This window comes from Phaenicophaeus curvirostris, chromosome 14 (assembly GCF_032191515.1).
Source record: "Phaenicophaeus curvirostris isolate KB17595 chromosome 14, BPBGC_Pcur_1.0, whole genome shotgun sequence".
Taxonomy (NCBI): domain Eukaryota; kingdom Metazoa; phylum Chordata; class Aves; order Cuculiformes; family Cuculidae; genus Phaenicophaeus; species Phaenicophaeus curvirostris.
Window position 1 is genome coordinate 10,800,697 of NC_091405.1, and position 23,662 is coordinate 10,824,358.

Genomic DNA, 23,662 nt, shown 5'->3' on the forward strand with positions numbered 1-23,662 from the left:
AATGAGAATACAGGAGGTAAGTAATATAGGTGATGAAGGCAACTCTCAGAACATCTGCAAGAATTGGTTTCAAGTGGGGTCCATTTGCCTAAAAGCTAAAAAAGTTCAGTAATTGTCCAGATGATCGGAGTTGTGAAGCTCCAGCTGGATTTTCTGCTGGCCTCCAGCCCACAAACCATCATGCTTTATCAAGGACAGTGAGCAAAACACAAATGCAGCAGATCCCTCCACTTGAACGCTGTCCTGAAATGCACCTTAATATACATAAACCCCTCTAGAGTCTGGAAATGCCCCAGCACTTCCAGTACTGTCTGCTTCAGGCAACCAGTGCAAAAAAACCAAACCCATAAATGAAACACTTTAGATGCCCAGTGCAAGTATTCTTTGAGCCTGTGAAGGGTTAGGAACGGTGCAGAAACTAACAGTCTTGGGGAAGAGATACAAGAACCAGATGTGCAAAGACTCAGCTGTCGTCCTCCTCCTCATCCATTCTGGGTGACGGTGCCTCAAAACCTGGTGGCTGGTGGAAAACACGTGTCACGGCCGCCTGCTGGTCCCTTCGCTTTGCGATCACAGGAAAGGGGCAGCACCAAGGCACTGAGCGCCAAGTGGAGCAGTGGCACAGAGCAAGCTGCGAGGGCACGGCTCTTTGAGACACCGTCCTCAGTAAACCTTCATCCTCCAGCAGCTCTGCACCTCCCACAGCATCCCTGCGTCATCGGGCCAGCTTCCTTCAAAGAAAACACAAAGCACGCAGCTAAAAGATATTCACTTACAGTTTATTTTTGCCTGAAATTATTTCACATCTCTTTGTACACAGCTACAGAACAGTAGTAGTAAACCATTGGTAAAAGCAACAGTGCTAAGGAAAATGTTGGCATAATTTTTCTTCTTTTTTTTTTTTTTCTTCTTTCTTCCCATACTGCATCCGCATACAGTTTGGGATTTGAAGAGGAAAAAAAACCTGGCACACTACATGAGTTAAGACTCAATTTCTGTTTCATTTATTAAAAAAAAAAAACAAAAACAAACATGATTTGGGGAGGGGGCTGTCTACATAGCAACAAAGTTTAAAAAAGAAAAAACAAAAAAAAAATCCAACAAAACAAAAACCAAAAGCTTGGCTTCCATTGAATAAGATTAAATATATATATATATTTATATATAAAAAATTACATTGGCTGTATGTGAAACCTTGAGGTGCTGAAGAATAAAATAAAGGTGTTAAACAGAGGAAAAATTATTTTTCTTTTTTTGTTGTTTTTTTTTTAAATAAGCAGCTCTGTACAATGAAGGCTCATTATGAAAAAAAGGTCAACAGCATAGTTATAAAAGAAACCACAATTTTTAAAAAATCATCTTCTAAGCAATTGTGGAATTTGAAAAATGTAGCAGTCACATTTACAGACAGGTCAGAGCTATCGGATCAGCAACAACAGTATTTTTCAGTCTCCCCAGAGGAACATGCAGAACAATGCGTGCACAGAACAGGTGGGGGAGGGAGGAGAGGGTGGGGAAGAAGAGGGAGAAAAAAATTAGAAAAAGCTGATGCACAAAATGTAAGGAGAGCTTTTTTTCTCTTTTTGAAATATTGGACGTAAACAGAAAGCAACCGAGGCAACTTGTAAAATCTACAGAGCTTTGCGAATACCCCATTGGCAGAATAAACAACTTTTCCCCATCTCCCCTGTTTAAACCTGACATGGTTTGAAAGACTAAAGAAAGCTTTCAGACTTCAGAAGGAAATGTGGCTTTTATTAATCTCTGCACCCCCTCCCTCATAACCAGACCCCCTTGGAGAGATTTTCCTTCCTATTTGATAACGTTTGAGGCATTTTGAAATCAAAAAGACAACACGATGAATGATGTGACAGAGAGGGACTATAATACAATATGCATTACTAAAAGGCAATTCTTCAAGGAGGGCATTTCCTTTAAAAAAAATAATAACAACAAGACAGCAAACTAGTTTATACAGTACTATACGCAAAAAAAAAAGGGTAAAAGAATTAACAATTCATAAATAAAAGACAGGTCCCAGACCTGATATTTGTGAACCATTTTCTTAAATAGGTGCATTATGTAAATCTTATGTACAACAAAATTATTTTGCATAACAACTGCAAGGACACAGGGGGAGGTGAAAATCATATTGGTTTTGGTTTTCTTCTCTTGAAATTTTTGTAAGTTTGATTTTCTGGAGCAAAACTGGTGAAAGAGGAGTTCAGACTGGATGGGTGCCAGCCAAAGAAACCCAGGTAAATAATGACAAATGAATATATTGTTTTTTTCTCCACACGGCATAAAACACAAAGGCAAATAAAATCCACAAAGGTTGTTTTTTTCCTCTTTATAATCCTCTTGCTGCTACAAAGTCTTTTTGTCCTTTTGTTTTTGTTTTCTTTCTCCTTTTCAATTTAAATTATGTTGATTCCAAAATCACAAAGTTGAAAGAATCCTGCCAGGTCCAGGCTTGCCACGTATCCCCCCAACACACACCACGTCACTCCTTTACCCCACAACCACGACTCCTACCACCAAGTCCCAGGACTCACTGCTCTACAGGAATTAACCAAAAGTTATTTTCCGGTTTGTTTTTCTTTGTTTCTTTTAAAAATCTTTTCCTTCTCATGAGAAGCAAAAGAGAAGAGTCAGAGGCAGGGAGAGTTCACCATGCTTCAGTGTAGCGGACATCCACTTCCTTCAGATTGGGTAGTTTAGCCTGTGGGGAGGGTAGGAAAATTTCAGAATTAATGACACGTTCAGGACTCAAGAAAAAAGTTCCCATCAAATCTGTGCCGTCAGCAAGCTGAAGGATCAATCTATCGGCCACAAACTGCAGGACGATGCACTACGACCTCAACTGTGCTGTCAGGTACCAGTGCTGAGTTCAGCAGCGAGCTGAAGCATTACAGGTGTTAATGAAGGAACAAGATGCTGAGCCTTTACAGACTAAGTCCCACCTGCAGCACAAACGAGCGGATCTAGGAAAAACCATGCACCAGCTATCAGGTCCACATCAGACCTCAGTTTTTTTGTTTGTTTGTTAGGTTTTTTTTACACAAGCGCTTAGCAAAATTTGTTTGTAAAACTCCAGTTGTGAAGGCAGTGGACAAACTGCAGCAACCAGCCACACATTCCTTCTTTGGCCTCCACACTAAGTCATTACTTGATGTTTCCCTTCATGTATTAAAAAAATGTGGAGACCGTTAGCAGTTTTCGGTGTCTTTGTGGTCTCCTTTCCATAACTTCTCTGCATTTGGACATATTGTTCCTGAATTACTCCGCACGAGCCAAATGGGCATCGGCTGTTTGCACTGTTCCTACTTGTTGATCCCATTTCCATTCTCTCTGACTATAATTGTATGGCTAATTCTCTCAAAACAAATAAACACATTTAATTAGGCTACAGCATAATTGAGGAGCTGGAAGTTTCTAAGAGTCATTATTACCTCACTCCTTGATTTATGTGCGCGCATATTTTGATAAGAGCTAGTCATAATCCTACAGACATTGCCAGCAAATAATTTTTCAGTTAGGCAATAATGACTTCAGTGGTGGGTGTTTATTTATTGTCTGGTTCAGCCTGCCTGGTACATATGTGGGTGTCTGTGTGTGTGCAAGCGTGTTTAGTGGGGTGGGGGATGGAGCAGAGAGAGAGGAAACGTCATCACTGGCTTGTGCCCCAAATGCTCTTGTAGACCAAGGGGAAAAGAAGGAAAGATTGCTATCAAAAGTACGTTCTTTGAAGTCTAAGTTGTTCTCAACAGACCTACAACCATGTGCTCCAGGGAAAGAAACTATTACCTTCCCTTTGAAAACACACACACACACAGAGCTGTAAAATAATGGCCACCAAGATAAATCTCAGTGAAAGAGGTGAGAGGGGAAAAAGTGACATGTGCCTGTGTTCTTGGTGTTTTTAATTTTCTGCAGTCATCGGGACTTTGCCCACAGCCAGTTTTGCTGTTTGCCCTGGCAAGTCACTTTCTTGTGCTGCTGCTAAGGACTGTTAATGCAATACCAGAGCAGAGGGAACTGGTTAGGAAAATACGAGGTTTGGTATGTAGTGGCAAAGGGGCTTAGAAACAGGGGTAGGACTGGAGAAGCCTTTCAACAGACTAAATTTCAGAGCCCCGGGCCAAATACAGCATTGACCTTGATTGTCTGTAAATGCTTGGGGCCTGAAACAAGCTCCATTGTATGAACCCATCTGCAAACCAGCTGTTAATTCCAAGGACAACTTCTTTGCATATACAATTGTGACACAAGTTTAGAAAACTCGATCTTGAAAAATCCATGCTAGCAGCATTGCAACTGAGTCCCTGAGGGAGCCCTGGCTCCACAATCAGAACTGAAGATATGCAGCTGGCAGTGAGTTTTGTAAGCAGAAGAGTTTCATGACTTGCCTGAAGTTCGAAACTCAACCCAAGGTTGTGACCTTTTTGAGTGAATCTAGCACAATCTAAGGTTTCAAAACACAAGACAACATGATGTTGAGTTTCACCTTGAGCAGTTGGGTTTTTAAGGTAAGACTTTGGGAAATGTGACTCACACAACAGCAGACTGAAAATGAAGTCCACGTGAAGTCATGAAAGCCAACACATCTCAGGCAGTCTTTGTCTGAAACAACCTGGGGCTGTTCCCCTCCCACAGCTACATTCCAGTTCTTTATATCATTTTGCTCAAGTGGTTGTAAATACACAGTAGAAGTGGTAACCCCAGACATCTCACACGTCAAACTCAGGAACCAGGCATCAGTGCAGGCATTTCTGTTTAAAGCCCAGCACCAGTCCAAGAGGTATCAAGATAAACTTGACCTTCCTCAATGCTTTTAATTTTCCCTTTGCATCCTGAATCAAAGCTCCATAATGCTGTTCACCCACATTAGTTTTGGTCCTGAAAACAGTACAGGGCACAGCTTTAGCAGTGTACGCTGGATTTTACCTGTCTATGTATCATCACTGGAAACAACCAATATTGACCTGTTTATGGAACCTTTACTCCTGATAAAACTGGCAAAAAGTTTCAGGTTCCGATCCCATCTCATACTTGCCCATTCAGCATATTAAATGTTTTCTTAAGTCCATCAAAGCCAGTAATCCGAGAATGCTGTTTCCGGTCATTATTTCCCCAAAACAATCCATTTCACCCACTTCAGATGAATTACATGTTACTCACTCCACGGGGCTAGGACTAGCACTAGGCACTATCAACAAGTGCCTGCTACTTCTCATCTTTAGCAAATGCAATTAAGAAATACCTTGAGATCTTCGTAGGTATCTGCTGAAAGTTTGGTGCTGTTCATATTTAAACTACACAGGCTCTTCATGGCTAAGACAGAAAACACAGATATTTACAATCATGCTACATTTTCTTAAAATACCAAGTTTGCAGTAGGCCAAAGCATAAACAAGGCATGCCTATGTGCAGCACTCTCAGGAAAAAGCTGAATAGCATAAAATGTAGAAGTACGAATGGATAAACAGCTGTTTGGGCCCCCATCCAGGAAAAAGTCCCTATTAAGGAAGGGCCATTAAGCATATGCTTAAATCCGCTGACTTCAAAGGAGTTCAGGCAACTTCTCATAATCAGTTTCCTGCACATTACTCTGGACAGTACGCGTTCTCAGTGCTCTGCATGGTGCACTCAGGGGCCACGCTGATCCAGCAGTCCTCCCTCTCCTCTCCATTTCCATTTTAGGCTCCAGTACTTAGCAGAATAGTTTCCTAAGATGATCCATAACTACTGGCCTGTCTGGCATGTCTGTGTAGGATCAAGCCTATTAAAGGAACCCTTTAAACCCAATGGGCAAGGTTTATAACACACTGTTGGGGGTAGGAAAGGGTCTCATTCTGGCATGTTGAGCAGCTCTCAGTGCACAGGGGAATCTTTAATGCTGCTTAGAGGCCCCACCACTCTGCCTTGCCCTACTTAAGTAAGAACAGCGAGAGTTTCACCTCCTCAAAAAAGAAGGAACAAAAAATGTCACAGAGAGTATGAAAACTGTGCATGGTTGCTAAACTCACTAATAAGTTGCTACATGGCTTTGCAATCTTTCCCTCCTGCAGCACAAGGTCAGACTCCCACCCAGCGCGGACACCCAGAGGAGGGTGTGTGACAAAAGCTGGGAAGTCCCAGGGCAACGGGTCACCACGCGAGATCCAGACAAGTGCTATCAGTAAAGCCAGAGGCAAGAGCGAGAGTACAGTCTGGGAGAACAAAGCCCACATGAGGCCAGCAAGTGTAGGCCTTGGCTTAGATCATGTCCCGCTTCCCTGGCCTGACGCTGAACAGCCGCTTGAGTGGGCAGGGGAGAGGCAAGTTTAAACCCAAACACAACCACAGCCTGTCCTAAATCCCTGCGGAAGCAGCACTGTGGCAGCCAAGAAATCAATCTTCCGTCTGAACCCACGTGAATTCCTCTGAACCCACATAGTTTCACTCTGTAGCTTATTTGGTCACTTACAACTCAGTGCCAGCAGTCCAGCATCCGTGACAGGGGTCTCGCACAGGTTGAGCACTTGTAGCATCGTGAGGTGTTCGGACAGAAGCCGCAACCCCGCGTCTCCAAACTGCGGGGCACAAGCAAATTGTATTCAGCTTGTTGCATCAGCACCATGTGCAAACGCCTCAGAGCAAACAGGGCACATTAAAAGAAGGCTGCAGATGAGCCCTCAAATCCACACTCACATTGTTCACCATGATCTCAAATGACAGGAGAGAAAGCAAGTAGTTTTATCCCTATTTTGCAGATGGGGAACAGAAAAATTAAAGTGACTTGTGCGCAATTAACCACAAGCCATCATTTAATTAAAATGGTTCATCTGAAATACGGACTTTGTATGAGAAATCTCCCACCCAGGCTATGCAAGATGGTTATGGCAGTCTCAGCCAGTTCTGAACCACATCACAAAAAAATAAGCATAATGCAAGTGGTATTAATTAGCTATTTTGGTCTGATGAACAATGTACTATTGATTGGTAATTGTTCCATTGACCCATTTCATTTCTGCTGTTTCTAAATTCTAGATTAATGGAACCCAAGACATCACAAAATAAAATGGAATCTGAAGTAATTTTTTGTTTTAATTTAAAAAAACCCCAAACATATAAAAAACAGGCTTTTTGTCCAGTGAAATCAAACTCATTTTGAGCAAGAACCATCAAAGTTTTCAAATCCAAAAGTTACATTGTTAGGACAAATCTGGAGGAGATACAAGGCAGTCTTCAAACAAGTAAGCAATCAGATTTATATTTGCCACACAAAAAGAGGAAATTTCTTGGATACAAAAGAAGTTAGAAAAACAAAGCAAGATATTTACATGATACTTGAAGGGAAATTACACTGCTTTTTGTGGTTACACTGAGAATAATCGTATTTTCAGCAAGCACTACAAACAGGTGCTAACACAAAATGGGAAAAAGTATTCAGTGGAGAACCTCAGAGACCAAATCCAGCAGGGAAATGTAGAAGAAAAACTTAATTTTAAAAGCTCTTTCAATTAACATCTGAGTAATTTATTCAGTTAACTTGGTCTCTTTTTGCTTACAAAATAACCACCTTCTCATGACAGTTTCCCTCTATTTTTTCATTATTTGAGTTTCTTTTTGTTGCTGTTGTTTTTAAAGAAATTCTGGATGATCAGCATTCAGAGAAATTCACTGCCTACACTGCACAGACTTTATGTTTTGCTTAACCAGATGAGCTGCACAGCAACATTTTTTTCATCCTAAATTGCTGAAAATATGAGTGCTTCTCAGATGAACAGCAGCACATGTACTGCAAAGCACACAGTATCAACAATGTACAAACAGGAACATTCAATCCAAGATAGCAGGATCCATTTTAGAATTAAAAATAAAAAAATTTAAAAGAAGAAAAAAAAACAACAACAAAAAAAAGAAAAAATAAAAAGGAAAAGGAAAGGGAGAAAAAAAGGGAGAAAAAAAGGGAGAAAAAAAGGGAGAAAAAAAGGAAGAAAAAAAGGAAGAAAAAAAGGAAGAAAAAAAGGAAGAAAAAAAGGAAGAAAAAAGAAAAATCAGCCTCCAAGATGAGCTAGACCATAGACAGGCCCTATAAAAATAGCATAAGGACAAACTTATTCTAAGCAAGCTCTTCACACACTCTTCTTGTGCTGACGTAATGTGAAATTTCAGAATTAGTCAGCTCCGAGTTTCAGTCTGCAAAGCACTTACCTGAGTTGACCACAGGTTCAGCTGCTTGAGCGAAGGCAGTTTAATGAGGTGCTCAGCACAAGCACTTGTCACATTGGTAAAGGCCAGGCTGAGGTTTTCCAAATTTCCAAAAGACCCTGAGCTTAGCAGGCGGGCCAGGTCTGCATCCTGAAAGCAAACAACAGATTGATAAGCAAGAGTATTGACTGCTCAGCCCACAATCATCAGCCTGCAATCATCTGCAGTACTGTCACTGATGCTGTTAACCAGCAATGGTTGCACAATTATACCACTTGTTTACGGTAACAGAGAACCACACAGAGAAGTTTCTGTTTGTTTGGCAAGCAGCTGGGCTCTTGTGGCAGTGTTGCTTCACATACCCTGGGAAAAACGTATCCAGACACCAGGACAAAAATTTGCTTTGCGTGTGTATCCTTACGAGACATGAAGGCTTCAGTGTTAGAACAGACGGTGAAGACTGATCTTTTAACTTAATGAAGATTTCACTGCAAGTTCTAAATCCAAACTGTGTTCAAGACTGTTTCCCTGGCCTCAGTGAAGTTACTCTGTGTTTGTACCACGCTTAACTGCAACAGTGGCGGGTCTCTTTCAGACTTTCACGTCTGAACCAGCCATTGCATTTTTAATGCAATATTCTGTCCCTAAACCTACCATTAGATCCCACTGTAAATTCCAAATCTGTGCATCAGCATAAATCTGACAGTGTGGTGCTTGTAGTGGCATTGGGAACTGCTGCAGAGACCCAAGAGCAGAAATGTGCCCTTACTTGTGTAAACTCCAATTGTGTTGACAGAGCAAGTGGAATGGCTTGCCTCTCGACTGACCAAAACCACTGTGCCACATGGCAAACATAAATCAAATGTTTAAATATGGAAAGACAAAGCTTGTTTTTCTATCAACATGATTAACTTACTGTGGACTTGGACGGCAGTGTTAACCTTGTGGGACCACCTTTTCTTTGCTGTAATAGAGAAGATATTTTGGTCAAACAAGCTTCCATTCTACATTTCAGAACAGCAAACTCTTCGCTAGAGTCAACCCTGCTCCAGTTTCAAAGCTCCCTGCCAGCCCTTCCACCTCTTCCCTGCTTTTTCTGCACTGACAGTTTTTTTCTGAGTGTGCTAGATGCAGGCCTGTTGCTACCCAGGGGACGTGCATGAACCACAGCCAGTGGTCTTCATGCCATGGGTCAGCATGTTGTCTGATTCAGCCTGCCACTATTTGGTTACTTTCAATTTAAAGGAAAAAGCCCTAAAATGCTGGACTAAAATAGCAAGTGAGTGCGTGTGTGTGACTTCAAAAAAAGTATGTACTTTTCAGGCTGGGAGTAGGGGTTAAGGAACACAAACAAACGGGGGGAACAGGAAGACTGTGGATATGTTTGCATAGGTGAAAAAGTGCTAATGAGTGCGGATCTATCTTCAATCTGTAGATCCTGTCATTAAAAGCAGGAAAAAAGTCTTTTCCTCACAGCACAGCTGTAGCTCTGAGAACTAGACCACCTCAGTGAAATGTTGTGAATGCAAAAGCATTAAGAAATGCTGGCCAGTACTAGAGCCATTTGCTGCTCATATGTCAAAAGGTGGCAGAATTTGACAAGCTCACTTGTAAGATCTTAAGACAGCAGGATTTCACCTTTATTCCTTCTCACGGATTCTATGCAGGTTATTGAATATCATTCATAAACATAGTACGGGATTAGACACTTCAGTAAATATCACACAGGATATATATTCACAGTATAACCCTCCAAATACTGCTCCCATCCTGTTGTTAACCGGGAATTTCACACCCTGCTTGTCTTTCTTTTGTATCTCCATTTCTGGAGAGTACAGACCACAGTGTGCTATGGCAATACTGCATGCAGGGCCACATACCAGCTCTTTTAACTCCCTCTGCCTGTCACACAGCTGTTCATACATTCTCTTTCCCACGTCTGTGCTTTCCAGGGTAGAGATGATCTGGAGCTGGGTGTCATTATTATCAATGATGTTGTATTCCAGCATTAAACACAAAATCTAGCGGTAGAATGAAAGAAGAGTGGTCATTGCAGTGCTTACATTCAATTTCTTACAAATATCCTACTTATATTCGACATGCTAGTTTAAATTACTGGGTACAGTTTTACAGCATGCATTATGCAGCCTAGATTAGAGAACCGTAGCAGCATTTACTGGCCTTCCAAAACAGGAAACCAATTCTTTATTCGTAAAGAATGAACTCTGATCTCTGGAAGTCAGTCTATCTACCCAATCTTGTGTTAGTGTTCATTCTTTCTGACTGAGAGGTGCAATTACTTTGCGTCAGTCCTGGAAGATGGATTCATGCCACAGCCCTCTTCAGAACAGGTACAATCGATCCAGTAATTCCCAGGTACACTGGCTAGATTGCAGATGGGCAGACTTGGGACACTGCACATGAACAGCAGAACCAAGCAGTCCCCTAAGTGCTGGATTTCCTGTCCCTAAGTGCTGGGGCTTCTGTGCAAGCAGAATGCAAGCGAAGTGTATCCAGTCTATGAGGCAGGACGGGGAAAGGCCAGAGAGGCTGTTAGAGAAGATAATTCTGCAAGCTCACTGCTGTGGCCAGGACACCCTCCACCTCATCTGGAACACACTTGACTCACTCGTGGGCAAGGGGCTGCCAGGAGCAAGGTAGACACCAGGGGTTGATTCCAGTGGATCACATGGGCTTAGCACACAAGCTACCCCCTCCAAGCCACCTTTCCTTTTCAGCTACACATCATGCCATTGCAGTTAAAATGCAAAGTTTTTATTCCCTCCATAATTTTAATTATTTTTAATGAAAAAAAAAAATAAAGCAATATTATATTCAAATTTGTGCAACACGCTTTTATTTACTGGATCAAATTAGCATGCACAGATCTAGGCCAATGAAAAATTGTTGCTCCTTCCACCAATTTAACCACCCCCTATTTCCATTTAAAACATATGATGACATTTATCAAGAAAATTCTCTAAAGTTACCCAGAAAAATATGTATAAATGATCAGTGCAACAAAAATAATCAGTCATAAACACAAAAAAATGTGTATTAATGCAACTAAATAAGCTTCTGAAAATGCACTTCTTGTGCAGTGCTCATTTTGCAGGTGGCAAGACAAACATCAGGCACTTAATCATGGAAAAACATTGTGGTTCTGAATTCTGACCCCTCACCACAGCCATTTATTTCCCATCTTAGCCTCTCTGAATCACAAGGAACAATCTCTCCCTCCAAAAGTTCTTGCATGCACCTTTCAGATAACTCACACTCACACCTGCAGAACAACAACATTCTGTTCCACTTAATCAAGAGAAACACAGCTGCCCGCTGCTAGTGTTTGATATGACACAAACCTGAACTCAGCTTCTTTTGTTCTACGAGATCTAATTCCGGGCAAGGCAATGTGAAATCAAATTTCAATACTGCTCAGAAACCTACATGACTACATATGTTTAGGGCTTACCTCTACCATTGTCTGGTTACCCCTCAAAGCCAGTAGCATGCAAGGTCCTAACTTATTTTCAGCCAGTGAAAGCAGGAACTTCTTGGTTTTATAGCAGGATCCCATTAAAATATGAACCTATTTGAGAAACAGAGCTAAAATTAGAGACGTAAGCCTAAGAAACACATATACCTCTGGAAGGAACATTGTTACACAAACAAATGGAAGTATTAGCAACAAACCTAAAGAAAAGGAGGCCCTCATTATAATTACAGTTGCAGTTTCAACCGCTTTATTGCTCTTTGTAAGTGACTTCTTGAAAAAGGTGATGCCTAGTGAGATCTGAGGGAGCACATAGTTTTCCTCCATAAAAGATGTCAGCTGACAGCCCAGAGGCCTAATATATGCTCCCCAGGAAACACCAGAGCAGCTGTACAATTGCCCCCATCCCTAGTAACACAATGAACCCAGCCTCAGGGGAACCACAGGAAATTTTGCTTTCACATCTGTTTGCAGTTCAGTTTCTCTGGAAATGCCAGCTGGTGAGCAAGGGTTGTGTGGGCTGGATGTCTAGGTAAAAGGTACTGTTACTGGCAATCTGCAGACTGAACACAAGCCCTGGTTAAGGGCTGGTGCCCAACAAAATCACCTGTTTAGAATGAACAGACAGGAACTGTTGGGAAAAGGAGGAGTGCCTCAAGAAAATCCAGCAGTCCTGAGCCCTAAGTCTTAGATGACTTCATATACTTTCATGCTTTTGGGTCTTTATCTTGCTTTTCCTTTTACTCAGTTTTCCCTGAAAGGAAAGGAATGCTGAGAACATTGCCTGAGAATAAGACTCCTTCGAGTCCACTAGAAGTGTCCTGCAGACTCTCTCCTAGCTCCAGAAAGCATTAAATGACATCCCACAGTAACACCTATGAAAGAAACACAAAGCCACTTGTACAAATCAAATCGAAGAGCATGTTCTCACAAAAAAGTTGGCAATATTCTTTCCCATTTAAAACCTTTAGAGGTTAGCTGCAGAGAATTTTGGTTTCCTGGCTAAAAGCTTTCTTCTGTGTCCCAGACGGCTGATTCACCAGCCTGCTAGCAGAGCACTACGTGAGAATTTGTCATTTCCAATAATCTGGGCAGTGAGAGCTCCATTACGTAGACTCGACATAAGCACTACTCTACAATAAGCTTGTAAATATGTTCTGTGGTCCCTCTAGTTCATGGTATCACCAGGACTACATTCAATACTGTCAAAAATATTGCAACTACGCTATGATGGGGTCAATTCTATGCAGATCCCATGCTACCATGCAATTCTTCATGGTTTCGTTACCAGCAAGGCCTTTTTTTCTAAAGTATCCATCACCTCAGGTGACTTTTAAAAATAGTAAACTTCAAGCCAAAAAGGACTTCACTTCATGCAGTTATCATTAGGCTTCCTGAGGGAGTTTTCTTACAGAACAGAAAATACCGATGTTAACATTAATGTAAGGTCCATCTTAGAACAGGATGTTTTTCAAACTTTATGGTTAGTCGTTAACAGCTCTTTAAGTATTTATCAACATCTTTCAAAGGGCAGAGAGTACTGCACATAATGCGTGTTAGCATTGTGCTTTCTCATGCACGCCATCTCCTGATGCTCATAGATATCTTGGACCACAAAAGCTCTCAGGAGAAATGATACAGTTCTGCAGAAATTTTCCAACATAAAAGACAGAATCAGTGAAGAGGGATGAAACCTTTTGTAAGCAGTCGCTGTCACATTATATGTTTCAAAGGTATCTGATCCATCTGAATTTAAGTTAGAGTATAGACAAACATACATGTTCTTTAAGATCCAAAACGTTCAGCATGTGGGAGAAGCATAAAGTGTAGATCCTCCTGAAAGTCACTTCACTCTATAGCCAACAGCCAATTTCAACAGATGTTTTCCCCTTTACCAGGGAAAGGAAGTAATATCATTTCCACCTTACTTGCTATACGGAGAATTAATACAGAGTGAGGCCTACGTGACTTGATCCAGGTTGCAGAGGAAGACAGTGTCAGCACCAGTGACTAAAACCTGTTATTTTCTGTCTAGTCCTTCTAAGAGTTACAAAAGAAATAACTGCAGGAAAAGGAATACTGGTTTCTAATTATATGTCCCCACAACAATGTAATTGGGTAGAGAAACTCCTAATGCATTTTGATACCTATCTATCTATCCTTTGATTAACTGAATGCTACTGGTGTTTTTAAATTCCAGGGTAGCCTATAAATGAAAATCACATACAGAACAGTCTGTCTCCCCGCCTCCCAGTACTCCATATTACCTGTGAGTTTTTTATACAGACACACAAACACACGTTTATAGACACAAAATACATACATACATGTGCAAATACATATACACATGTGTGGTTTTGTGCATTACACTCCCAGTGAAAAAGCATGTTCAAATTCAAAAAGAGAAAGCTAACGTGTTAACCAAACTGCAACAGCAAGGACGTTCAGTGGATTTGGTGATACAAAGATTTAGCTTTCCCATGGTTTACATAACCATGATTTTGGTATTTTTTTTTTGACAAAAGCAAGTAAATCTCATTACTGCCAACTACACATTAGCTACTTACTACAAAGAAGTTACTAAACTCACATTATTGCAGACACGTACCATACTGGCAAACAGCTCTCCATCATCATCACACGCCACACCTCCAGGGCTGTAGAGCTGGAACCAGCCGTCTTTGCCAGCCCTCACACTCAGTAAACATGAGTGGACCTGCCAAAAAGTGAAGACATTGTGAAGGTTACAGTTCCTGCCAATAATCACCACAGTTTCCCACGCAGGGCCAAAAGAAGTGCAAAACTGGGGACTGCTGGAAATTCCATGGTTAAGATTCCCATCTACAGAGCTGCAGGCAAATCTCCACTCATAGAACCCAGTTTTCAGTATAAATGAGGAAAGAAGCTGTATCATCACTAATCGCACGACCTTTTTCATTCCCTTTACACAAATTAAACCCCAAATGGTTGTAATCTAGAACAGTTCCTTTCATTTGGGAAAGAAAAAACCTAACCCCCCCCCAAAAACCGAAAACCACCCCCCAACCCCTTCCCCCAGAAAACAACATAAAAGAGACACAAATTACTGAACTTCTGCCATTTCCCCTCTATCCTCCCAGCATGTGTGTCTATGCTTCTGATGTGATCTACATATCAAATGCAGTGGCTGATGGATTGATCATTCCAACCATCACAAATTCTTACTACACCTGCTATAATAGAATTCCACTCAGAGTGAAGGAAGACTGCAAGGAAAATTCAACAGGAATGTGTAAGACAGAAGTTGCACAGATTAACTGGCACCAGTGAGCAACCATTAGCCTAAATTTTGCTCACTGTAGAGATTACTATATCTAGTACCACAGTTTAATAGAACAGTAATAATTAAACTTTTTTTTTTCCTTTTTTTGTTCTTCCCTGAAGAGACAGATGTTCTATTTCAAATTTCAAGGTGGAGGGAGGTAAAGTCCACGTTCTTTCCTTTGGGCATTTAACACTAGTGACAGGTGAAATCCTGGTTCCACTTGAAGACAAAATATCTCTCACCTTTCAAGGGTGATTAGTGCTTACAAAGGCTAAAACCATGAAAACCAGGAGTTCTCAGCAACAGTGATGACAACACAGCCTCCTCATACAGAGTCTGGGGGAGCTTTCCTCCCTTTATGCCAATATCAAAAATTAACAGGGAGTCCCTCTGACTCAGCCAAAGCTGATGATGTTGAACAAGCTCCACGTGCAGCTATGAAGCCGTCAGCCACCATGAGGCTACAGCTATGCATTCATTCCAGTAACACACCTCCCACCTCCTTTCTCCTGCTAATTCATGAGAATTATGGTCATTTGCACACAATGTAACTGAAATGCAGCTAAATAAAACCTGCTATTTTTTAAGCCGTATGGATCCATTGATTTTGCTTCCCTATTTTTGTATAGAAGATTAAAAGCTCTGAGAGATTCAGAATGGAAAATCTTACTGGTAGCAGCTTACTGCAGAGCAAGGACATCAACTGATGCCAGACAAAGAGGTCACAACACATGTTTATACATTTGCAAGAAACCATCCATACTAAGACTGTGTGACCTGAGTGGCTATTACTCCCTAAGTGACTTGAGCACAGCAAATGGCACCATATTTTGAAACAAACTTCTTAAGGAGACATCTTCTGAACAAGTATACTTGCCACCCCTTCAATTAGTACTCTGTAAACTGGCAATAAACTCACTTCTTGCCTTGGGTCTTCTGCAAATCTCTGAATCACATATTTCAGCTCCCTGAAAAAAAAAGTTAAAAGGATAAGAATAAGCAGTTGCTGGTTGCAATGTTCACACAACTGTCACATTTTTCTTGGATTACACTTTAAATTATATATATTCATGCACTTCAGAAAGAAACAAGTTGAATTGCTTCCACAGGAAGGAAATGCGAAGTCTAAAAGTGATTGCCAAGGACAGTGCCTATTCACAGCAGTCTAGAAAAGTTTTCAGAGATGCACAGTGATGAACTAGTTTGTAAATTCTATCAGCATCCAGTGTCTTTAGTCCTTGGGTTCCTGCCGTCACAGTAAATTAGAAAGAAAACTACATCTTTTTATTGCTAACAGAACATGCCCACAGCCTCTCACAGATACAAAAAACATTAGAGGCACAATACTGAATAATGCATCACTGCTATTGTTGACTAGTACAAGTATTTTAAGCAATTACCCACTTTAATGAAACAAACAAGCCCCACAAACTTACTTTGTGAACTTCTCATGTGCAAGAGCCCTGAAATTTAAAACAGAAGAATATGAGGATCTGAGAGAAGGGGGACAAGGACGGGGGAATGGGGACAGAACACATCAAAAGCCAGTTCTAAGTATTTGCTAGCCAACTGCAGCCCACAAGACAAAAAGAATAATATTTCCAAAATAGATCAGGTAAATTAATCTAGAGAGGAGCAGAAATGAAGGAGGAAGAAAAAAATCACTTGGAAGGAATCTTGTAGCTTTTCTGAGTCCAGCCTTAGACAAGGCTCTGACTAACGTCAGTGGGAATTTAAGGTCAGAAGACAGTAAGTAAAAGACCTATAATACCGTTATATAATTAAAACCAGAATTTTGGCTACATCTGAAAGCCAGGTAAATTCTTTAATTGCAATGCAATTTAGGTACAGTCGCAACTAATTAATATCATACATCAGTAAAGCAATTAACAGTCATTCTGCGAAAAGCCTTGCAACATGGTATGGTTTACACCTCTTCCAGGACTCAAGTTTGACTTGGGTAAACAATGTCTCTGTTGTCCATCTCCAGGCTTTCACTGTAGCCCAGGTAACGCGGCATGGAGGATTAGACCTCTCTGATTCAAGATGTCAAGTCATTAGGGGATGTGATAAGCTAGCAAATTGTACAATTATAGGTTGCAATGTTTGTCCGTGGAGGTGTGCATTTTATAAACACTACTGTTCGTTAACAGGTTTCCAAGGGAGCCTGGCTGATCCGCAGGTTAGCTTCTTCATTTAATACAAAATATAAATTATGTGAGTCGCTGTGATGCCAGTAAAGCATTCTCCTCCACTAAATTTCTTATTTTACTCTCCTTCTTAGCAGCTTTCCTTTCTTTCTTGTCTACCTGTCTCTAGTTAACCGTTTTTCTCTTCAGATTCAGGAAGATGAAGATAGGGAAGTCTTTGCATTCCTCTGCACCAGTCAAAATCAACTCTAAATTCTAAATCAATACCAGAGGCACAAGGCTTCTATTACCATCAGTTTTTAGCTGACACTGTATTTCCCCATAAAATAAAGGTATCAACAATAACCCAGTAAATACTAAGTGCAAACTTACTCCTTGGGAAATGGGATAGGTTGAAGCAAGCTGGCCAGTGCCGGTCTCCAGTCATCATAGTCTGACCTGAAAAACGAACATTTTATTAATAGGCTATGAAGTATTGAATACGGTTTGTCAACAGTTAGTTCGAGTCAAAAGCTTTTTACTGCAGGCACCAACAACCCTTCTGTTTTACTGAGACACTCTAAAGACCTACAGTGACATTTCCCTTTCCATATTCAGCACATTCTCCACTGAGGCACAATAAATCTGGCATTTACAATGATCCCCAGAGAGGCCTTCTTTATGTCAACTTAAAGACATTTGCTGTTTATTAAACCTGTTGACATTTAATCACTAAGTAATACTTTCATCTAAGTTGGTACAGCAATTACCAGGCCATTGCTATTTACAGCTCTGCTCAGCAGTTAATTGGAATTATTTCTTTTCTGTAAGACATAAACCCATTTGTAGAAACAGACACCCCCACCACTACTTCTGAGCCGGACACAAAGGAACGGGTCAGTTTAAATAGCACAAAGCTCTTAGCTTATGAGGAAAGAGAATAAAGAAGGAAGTTCTGTCAAAATTATTAAGAGTGAAAGAGGACAGATGAGGATGATCTGAATTGAGAGCTGAAGCCAGTGCACCCTGTGAGAAGTGCCTCCTCTCTGTTGTGTTAGCACCACAGCTCCCAGATTGTTTTCATCTCTGCTGTAATTATACAGAACTGTCCTTTTATGAGGAGCCATCCATGCTCACGCCAACTAAGACAAAGAGAATACTTAGCCTTACAGCATGCACTGGTCTGTGCAAACTTATCTGGCAGCACATCATCTCAATCTACCTGCAAAATGCCAGCTGCTCAAGCACATGTGGTGAAGCAGGTATGGCTTCTCACGTAGAAATGGCATTTTGCACACTGCCACCCCTCTCCTTCAAATGATCTTAAACACTTAGTGGTTAGTTAGCGCGAATCAATTGCCATAGCAATGGACTGCACAAAAGATACAGTAATTATAAGATGGATGAAGTGAAGTACACAGAAGATGAGAGAATCTGGCAAGTCAGCATCAAAACAGGGCACAGAACCCACCAGCCAGAGCCCAGATCCTGGCACTGCCTGCCTGCTAGGCCACTCTTACTCCATTAATACCAATAAGCACACACATGAGTAAGCGTAGTAAACCCCATACAGGGTTAAACACCTTGGGATGTCTGTAGAAGACAATGGAGAAGAGTGCTGCTACCCTTTGAACATCAGTTTTAGAAGGCAGATTATTGGCTGCAGCTTAATACAAACTTGGCACAAAAGTATGATGTTTCTTTAGGAAGGAACGAAGCGTAATGTTCTCAAGCGGACAGTACCTACTGACAGCATTAGAAAGAGACAACATATGCACAGGATGCATTCCAAAATAATGCACTTTTTTGCAAAGAGGAAGTTCTAGCCCAGAGAAATCAAAGGCGGATGCATTTCCAAAAGTCTCATCCATTTTTTTGAACTAGATAAACCAGAGATATCTGTAATTTAATAATACAAGTGGCAGTCCACAAAGGCATGTTCACAAACATGAAGAAAACTTATATGCATATGCATATTTGTAAGAAGCAACATGCATAGAAATTTTAATTGAAGGGATAATCATGATGTACAAATCAACCAAGAAGGCAGTTACCACTTGACCAAGAGTAGTATAAGTTCAGGTTACAAATATATAGAATATAATATCTCATGTAAGTAACCAATCCACAACTGTGATCTGATAGTGACTTAACATATTAAAAAAACTGACGAATGCCATACAAAAGCACTGTGGGAGGGGTTAGTAGCCCTTCTTCCATATTAACGGGCAAAAGGTTCAAGTTCAATACAGATACTTTTCTTTCCCATGCCAGATACAACCTAGCACACAAAACTATGCGTCTCTAACTTCGGTAGGCAACTTCAGCAAGCAGTCCTGCCCTTTTCATGGGTGCATTACCAGATAATTGTAGCACGTATTTCCCAGTCATTTCCTGAAGTCCCTCTGCCACGAGACAACCCAAACTATTCTATGATTCTATGATCACAACATTGTGTTGAGTTCAGGGAGATGTCTCCTCTCCCACCTACAGCTGTTAAACAGCCATAAAAGCGCTTAGGTATAAGGCTGGGGCTTTAGGGCAGGTAGTTCAGCAACCAAGGTGGCACTGGCCAGGCAAAAATCTCAGTGCTGGTTGTCTTCAAAACACCGAATGTAACACTTGAGAGTCTTGGCTATGACCCCTAATAAACACAGCTTGTTTATTTTCCTCTTGTTATCTTTAGCACTTGAGGCATAAAGCACAGAGTGTGTGAAGCTACAGAAATCCAAAAGGAAATGCCCATGCCAGTTGTACTAGAAGCTATTGAGTGAAATTTTCTCCTCCATCTAGAATTCTGTTCTCTACTCTAAATTAGGAGCAACTCTGAGATAAAGGGTGTTACATTAACCTAAAGCAAGCATGAGTCCCTTGCAGACAGAGCATTTTGTGATCACCTTTTCAGAAGGTTCTTTCCAGAAACAAAAACTCCTTACCTACTTACACACTACGCAAATAAAGAAGATGACCAACTTTGTTTACTGCCTCAGAAGAGCAAGTCATGAAGCAGGACTTCACTGCAAGGGGTTGTCTTTCTACTTTATCTCTGTAAAGTGAATATGGTGAAACACCCGAGGACACGGCTTGTCATATAAACTGAAGTAAGTCAAGGCTGTCTACAAGACTACTTGTTATTTCTGACCTATGACAAATTGAATGGGTCAGTGACACAGAACTCTGACCTGTGTTCAGATTCATCTGAAAGTCTCCTGTTTACCGACCAGGTCTCTGTAGAGATAGACGATGCAACATATCCACAGCTGTCGCCATGAGAATTGTCAGAGGTTTCTGATCCACACGGCCTGAGCGTCACTATGTTTGTTAGGCGTGAGAAAATAGTCCAGACCGCAAGAAGTAGTCTGACTTGGAGCTGGCACCATACTTCCACACAAACATCAATCTCTGCACTCAAGATGTTGTGTGCTCCTCCTGTTACTAGTGACATCCCCAGAAGTAAAGTCCTGCAGTGCTGTACTCTTGGGCCAAGACTCAACTCACCCTCCACATCACAGCCCTGCTTCTCGCAAGCAAGAACACCGGCCCTGGAGAGCTCATACAACTCAGTGCCTGCACCTGTGTCCTCAAAGAACTGACAAGTCTAATGAGCCATATTTCTTCTGGTTTGTTTGTTTGTTTTTTAAATATACATACCCTCCGGAAATTCCTACTAAACCATTAGATGGTTTTACTCTAAACCCAGCACATTTTTAGTGGTAGATGCAACCAACTTTAGGAGCAGATTTTTGAGCTGAAGAGACCCAGAAGTCAACAGGTTGAGTTAGGAAATTCAAAGGTGTTAAAAGATGTTTCACATCACATGAGATAAAGCAACTACAAATCTTTCCTAACAGAAGCTTAAAAGCTGACACCCACTTGGAAGCTTAGTTCCCATGACACCTCAAGCTAGGTGTTACACCACTAAAATTCCTCCACGAGCAATGTGGAGAGTTGTGATTAATAATAATGTGGACCAATCAATTTTTAATGGCTGATCTTCAAAGAAAACAGCAAGAGAAAGAAAAAAGCTGCTTTGTAGCAGACTAACACCAAGTGATACACTGCAGACAGACTAGCACAGTATCACTGACTTTTCTTGAAGTTGCAGGTTATGTACTGCATCCACTTGCAGAGCAGGTCTGTGAGAGGGCATTGAAAATAAACCACAGTCTGACTCCCTAGGAGGAGAAGAAAGAGAGAAAACTGCCTCCTGTGAAATATACAGAATTTGGTCATGAGTGGGACCTGAAGAGAAAATCTACACAACCTGTAATCCCTCCAATCTGAGCTAGGAAACTCGAAACAAACACAGCACAAGAATAAAACTGAACTACTTATTAAAAGCCTACGGTGTTTCTCCTCCTCCCACCTATTTCCTTTTCAAAAACATTTTCCTTCTGTCTGTGCTCATCTCATCTGCACTCTGCTTTCATTTCCAACAGTTGCTTTCATTTTTTTTCTTTTGGTCCAATTCAAAGCTCTAACACAAGGCAGAAATGTTTGAAGTAGGGAAAGAAAGGGAGATAGATTAGCTCTGGCTGCAGTTAAGAACCACTGCAATGAGCCAGACAAAGAGGCCATGCCGGGAGGAGGAGGGAGCTGAGAGCTATAGGGAGATCTCAGGAGAGCACCTGTGACAAACTCCCTTTGGAGCTCTTCAAAGGGTGCTGTGCTCTAGCTCATCCTCATCAAACAGCTTAAATCTCAGGATGGGCCTTACAAAAGTAGAGGGGCAGAAGGACTCCCTGATGAATCCACAGGCTCTGATTTTTGCAGGGTTTGCAAGTGCAGGCGAGCAGCACAGCAGTCAGCCTGTAGCCCAATCTCTGGCCCTGGGAAGAGTGTGCTGGTCTGTAGGTCAGGCTGCCAAGCAGGTGAAGTCTGTCAGAGCAGCTGACTGCTATTGCACGCAGCTTTACTTAACCAGAAACTTTTTGAGGGGATGGGCCAGAACATTGGCCAACCACAGAATTAAATAATCACTGACTGCAGAGACTTTGCCTTTGGGCCGTTGTCACTATTGGTCTGCCAACATAATACATTTTCCTTCCCCAGGATCACCTTTCACCAAAATGAAAACCTGCCCATATGTCATGTGCGGCACAAACAATCCAAAACATATTAGCAGCCCAGGGCAACCCTGATAAACATGACATAAGAGAATCCACTTGGGATATTCAAAGCATGTCACTGACCTGTTGGGGAATGCAGAGAAGGCAGGGGAAGTTCCAGTGGGTGCTTGCGTCTGGAAAGCTCTCAGTCTTATCACTGAGAGACTGCACCCCCAAGCCCTCCGTATTTAGGGGATAATAAAGAGGCAGGAGCAACTACTTGGAAGCAGCTCGTTTCTCCAGACTGAGCAGCTTGACAAGATCAGAAATCCAACTCCTCTGAATTGTATGACACAAGGTTTAGCTCTGGGCTCCACACAGGCTGAGAAAAAGTCCCTCCAACAGCCCCTTATCACATAAGGAACAAAACTATTCGCAAAACAATGAGGTACCTTTTCATGTTCAGCTTTCTTCTGAACTGGGCTTGTTTGATTTTTTTTCAGAAGAAGAACATTTGATACCTTTGAAAGGCTCTAGAAAGGTTCTGTCCCGGCTGGTGAGAACAGAAAAGGCCTACACTGCTCTCAGCTGGCATGGTAGCACCAGGAAACAGCAACGGAGGTTTGTCCGAAGGAGCAAACTCTACCCTGGTGCCAGAGACGGCTGCAAATGTCCAGGCATCTGGAAGGACCCTTGCCACTGCGGGCAACCATGGAAACAGAAAATAACACAGGTGAAGGGGGACAGCCTACAATTCAACATCCCAGCCACAGCCTCACTAAGATGTGTCTATTCTTGCAGCCAGTTTTGTTTGCTATTTGTTGATCTGTATTTCACTACAGGCACAGTTTAAGTGTCCCCCCTATACACTGGCCAGAGGAATCAGTAGGCTCCTTCAGGTGACACACAGACTTGGAAGTTCTCCAGTCCTAGGAAGAGGACATGTAGACCCTTTTACTGCAAATTTCTCTAACCACAGTTGTTCTGTTCAAGCCTAAGTTTGGCTGTACAAGAAATACTCTAATGCATGGAAACATTAACATGCAAGTTGGAGCTGGACAACACTAAGCAGCTCTTAAAGCATCTAATTTAATATGAACAGAAAGGTTTCAATTAATTTAGTGTATTTTCTATGCACCAGTTTAAGACTTGTAGTATTCAGGAGGCACTGACTGGCATCAATAACACTATCAGAGTCCAGAATGCATTAGAGAATGTTGACACAGAAGTTTGATCCACTTTTGAGTGCAGGACAAAAATAGCACGTTCCACTGGAGACTGTCTCTCCTTTATAATCTGCCCAGGCTCTGGGTCATTTGCCAACACCTTTAAAACCACTATTTTCTGTTTTCCATTAGTATGCAATAGTTGTGTTCTGTTACTCAACCACATTAGAAAAGGGGTCAAAGATGTTCTTGGTGCTATGATAGCCCCACAGATTAACTTTCTAACTGGCACAGTTAGCCTTCAGTGCAAAAAGTGAAGTATTACA

At 41.5% G+C, this 23,662-nt stretch overlaps 1 protein-coding gene across 3 annotated transcripts in view; it reads right to left on the reverse strand.

Moving 5' to 3' along the window:
• Positions 1-758: 758 nt before the first annotated feature.
• The window catches only part of CMIP (c-Maf inducing protein), a 129,378-nt gene continuing 106,474 nt past the window's right edge, over positions 759-23,662 (reverse strand). For 2 of the 3 annotated variants that reach the window (XM_069868618.1, XM_069868617.1), the window contains 11 exons: positions 17,516-17,581; positions 16,430-16,456; positions 15,913-15,961; positions 14,280-14,405; positions 11,669-11,785; positions 10,077-10,217; positions 9,113-9,160; positions 8,200-8,346; positions 6,470-6,575; positions 5,264-5,334; positions 759-2,722 (listed from right to left, as the gene is read on the reverse strand). In XM_069868618.1, coding sequence (XP_069724719.1) covers positions 2,669-2,722; positions 5,264-5,334; positions 6,470-6,575; positions 8,200-8,346; positions 9,113-9,160; positions 10,077-10,217; positions 11,669-11,785; positions 14,280-14,405; positions 15,913-15,961; positions 16,430-16,456; positions 17,516-17,581 — 952 coding nt within the window. In that variant the 3' untranslated portion in view covers positions 759-2,668. The remainder of the gene's footprint in view (positions 2,723-5,263; positions 5,335-6,469; positions 6,576-8,199; positions 8,347-9,112; positions 9,161-10,076; positions 10,218-11,668; positions 11,786-14,279; positions 14,406-15,912; positions 15,962-16,429; positions 16,457-17,515; positions 17,582-23,662) is intronic. The other variant, XM_069868615.1, reaches the window with a different exon arrangement.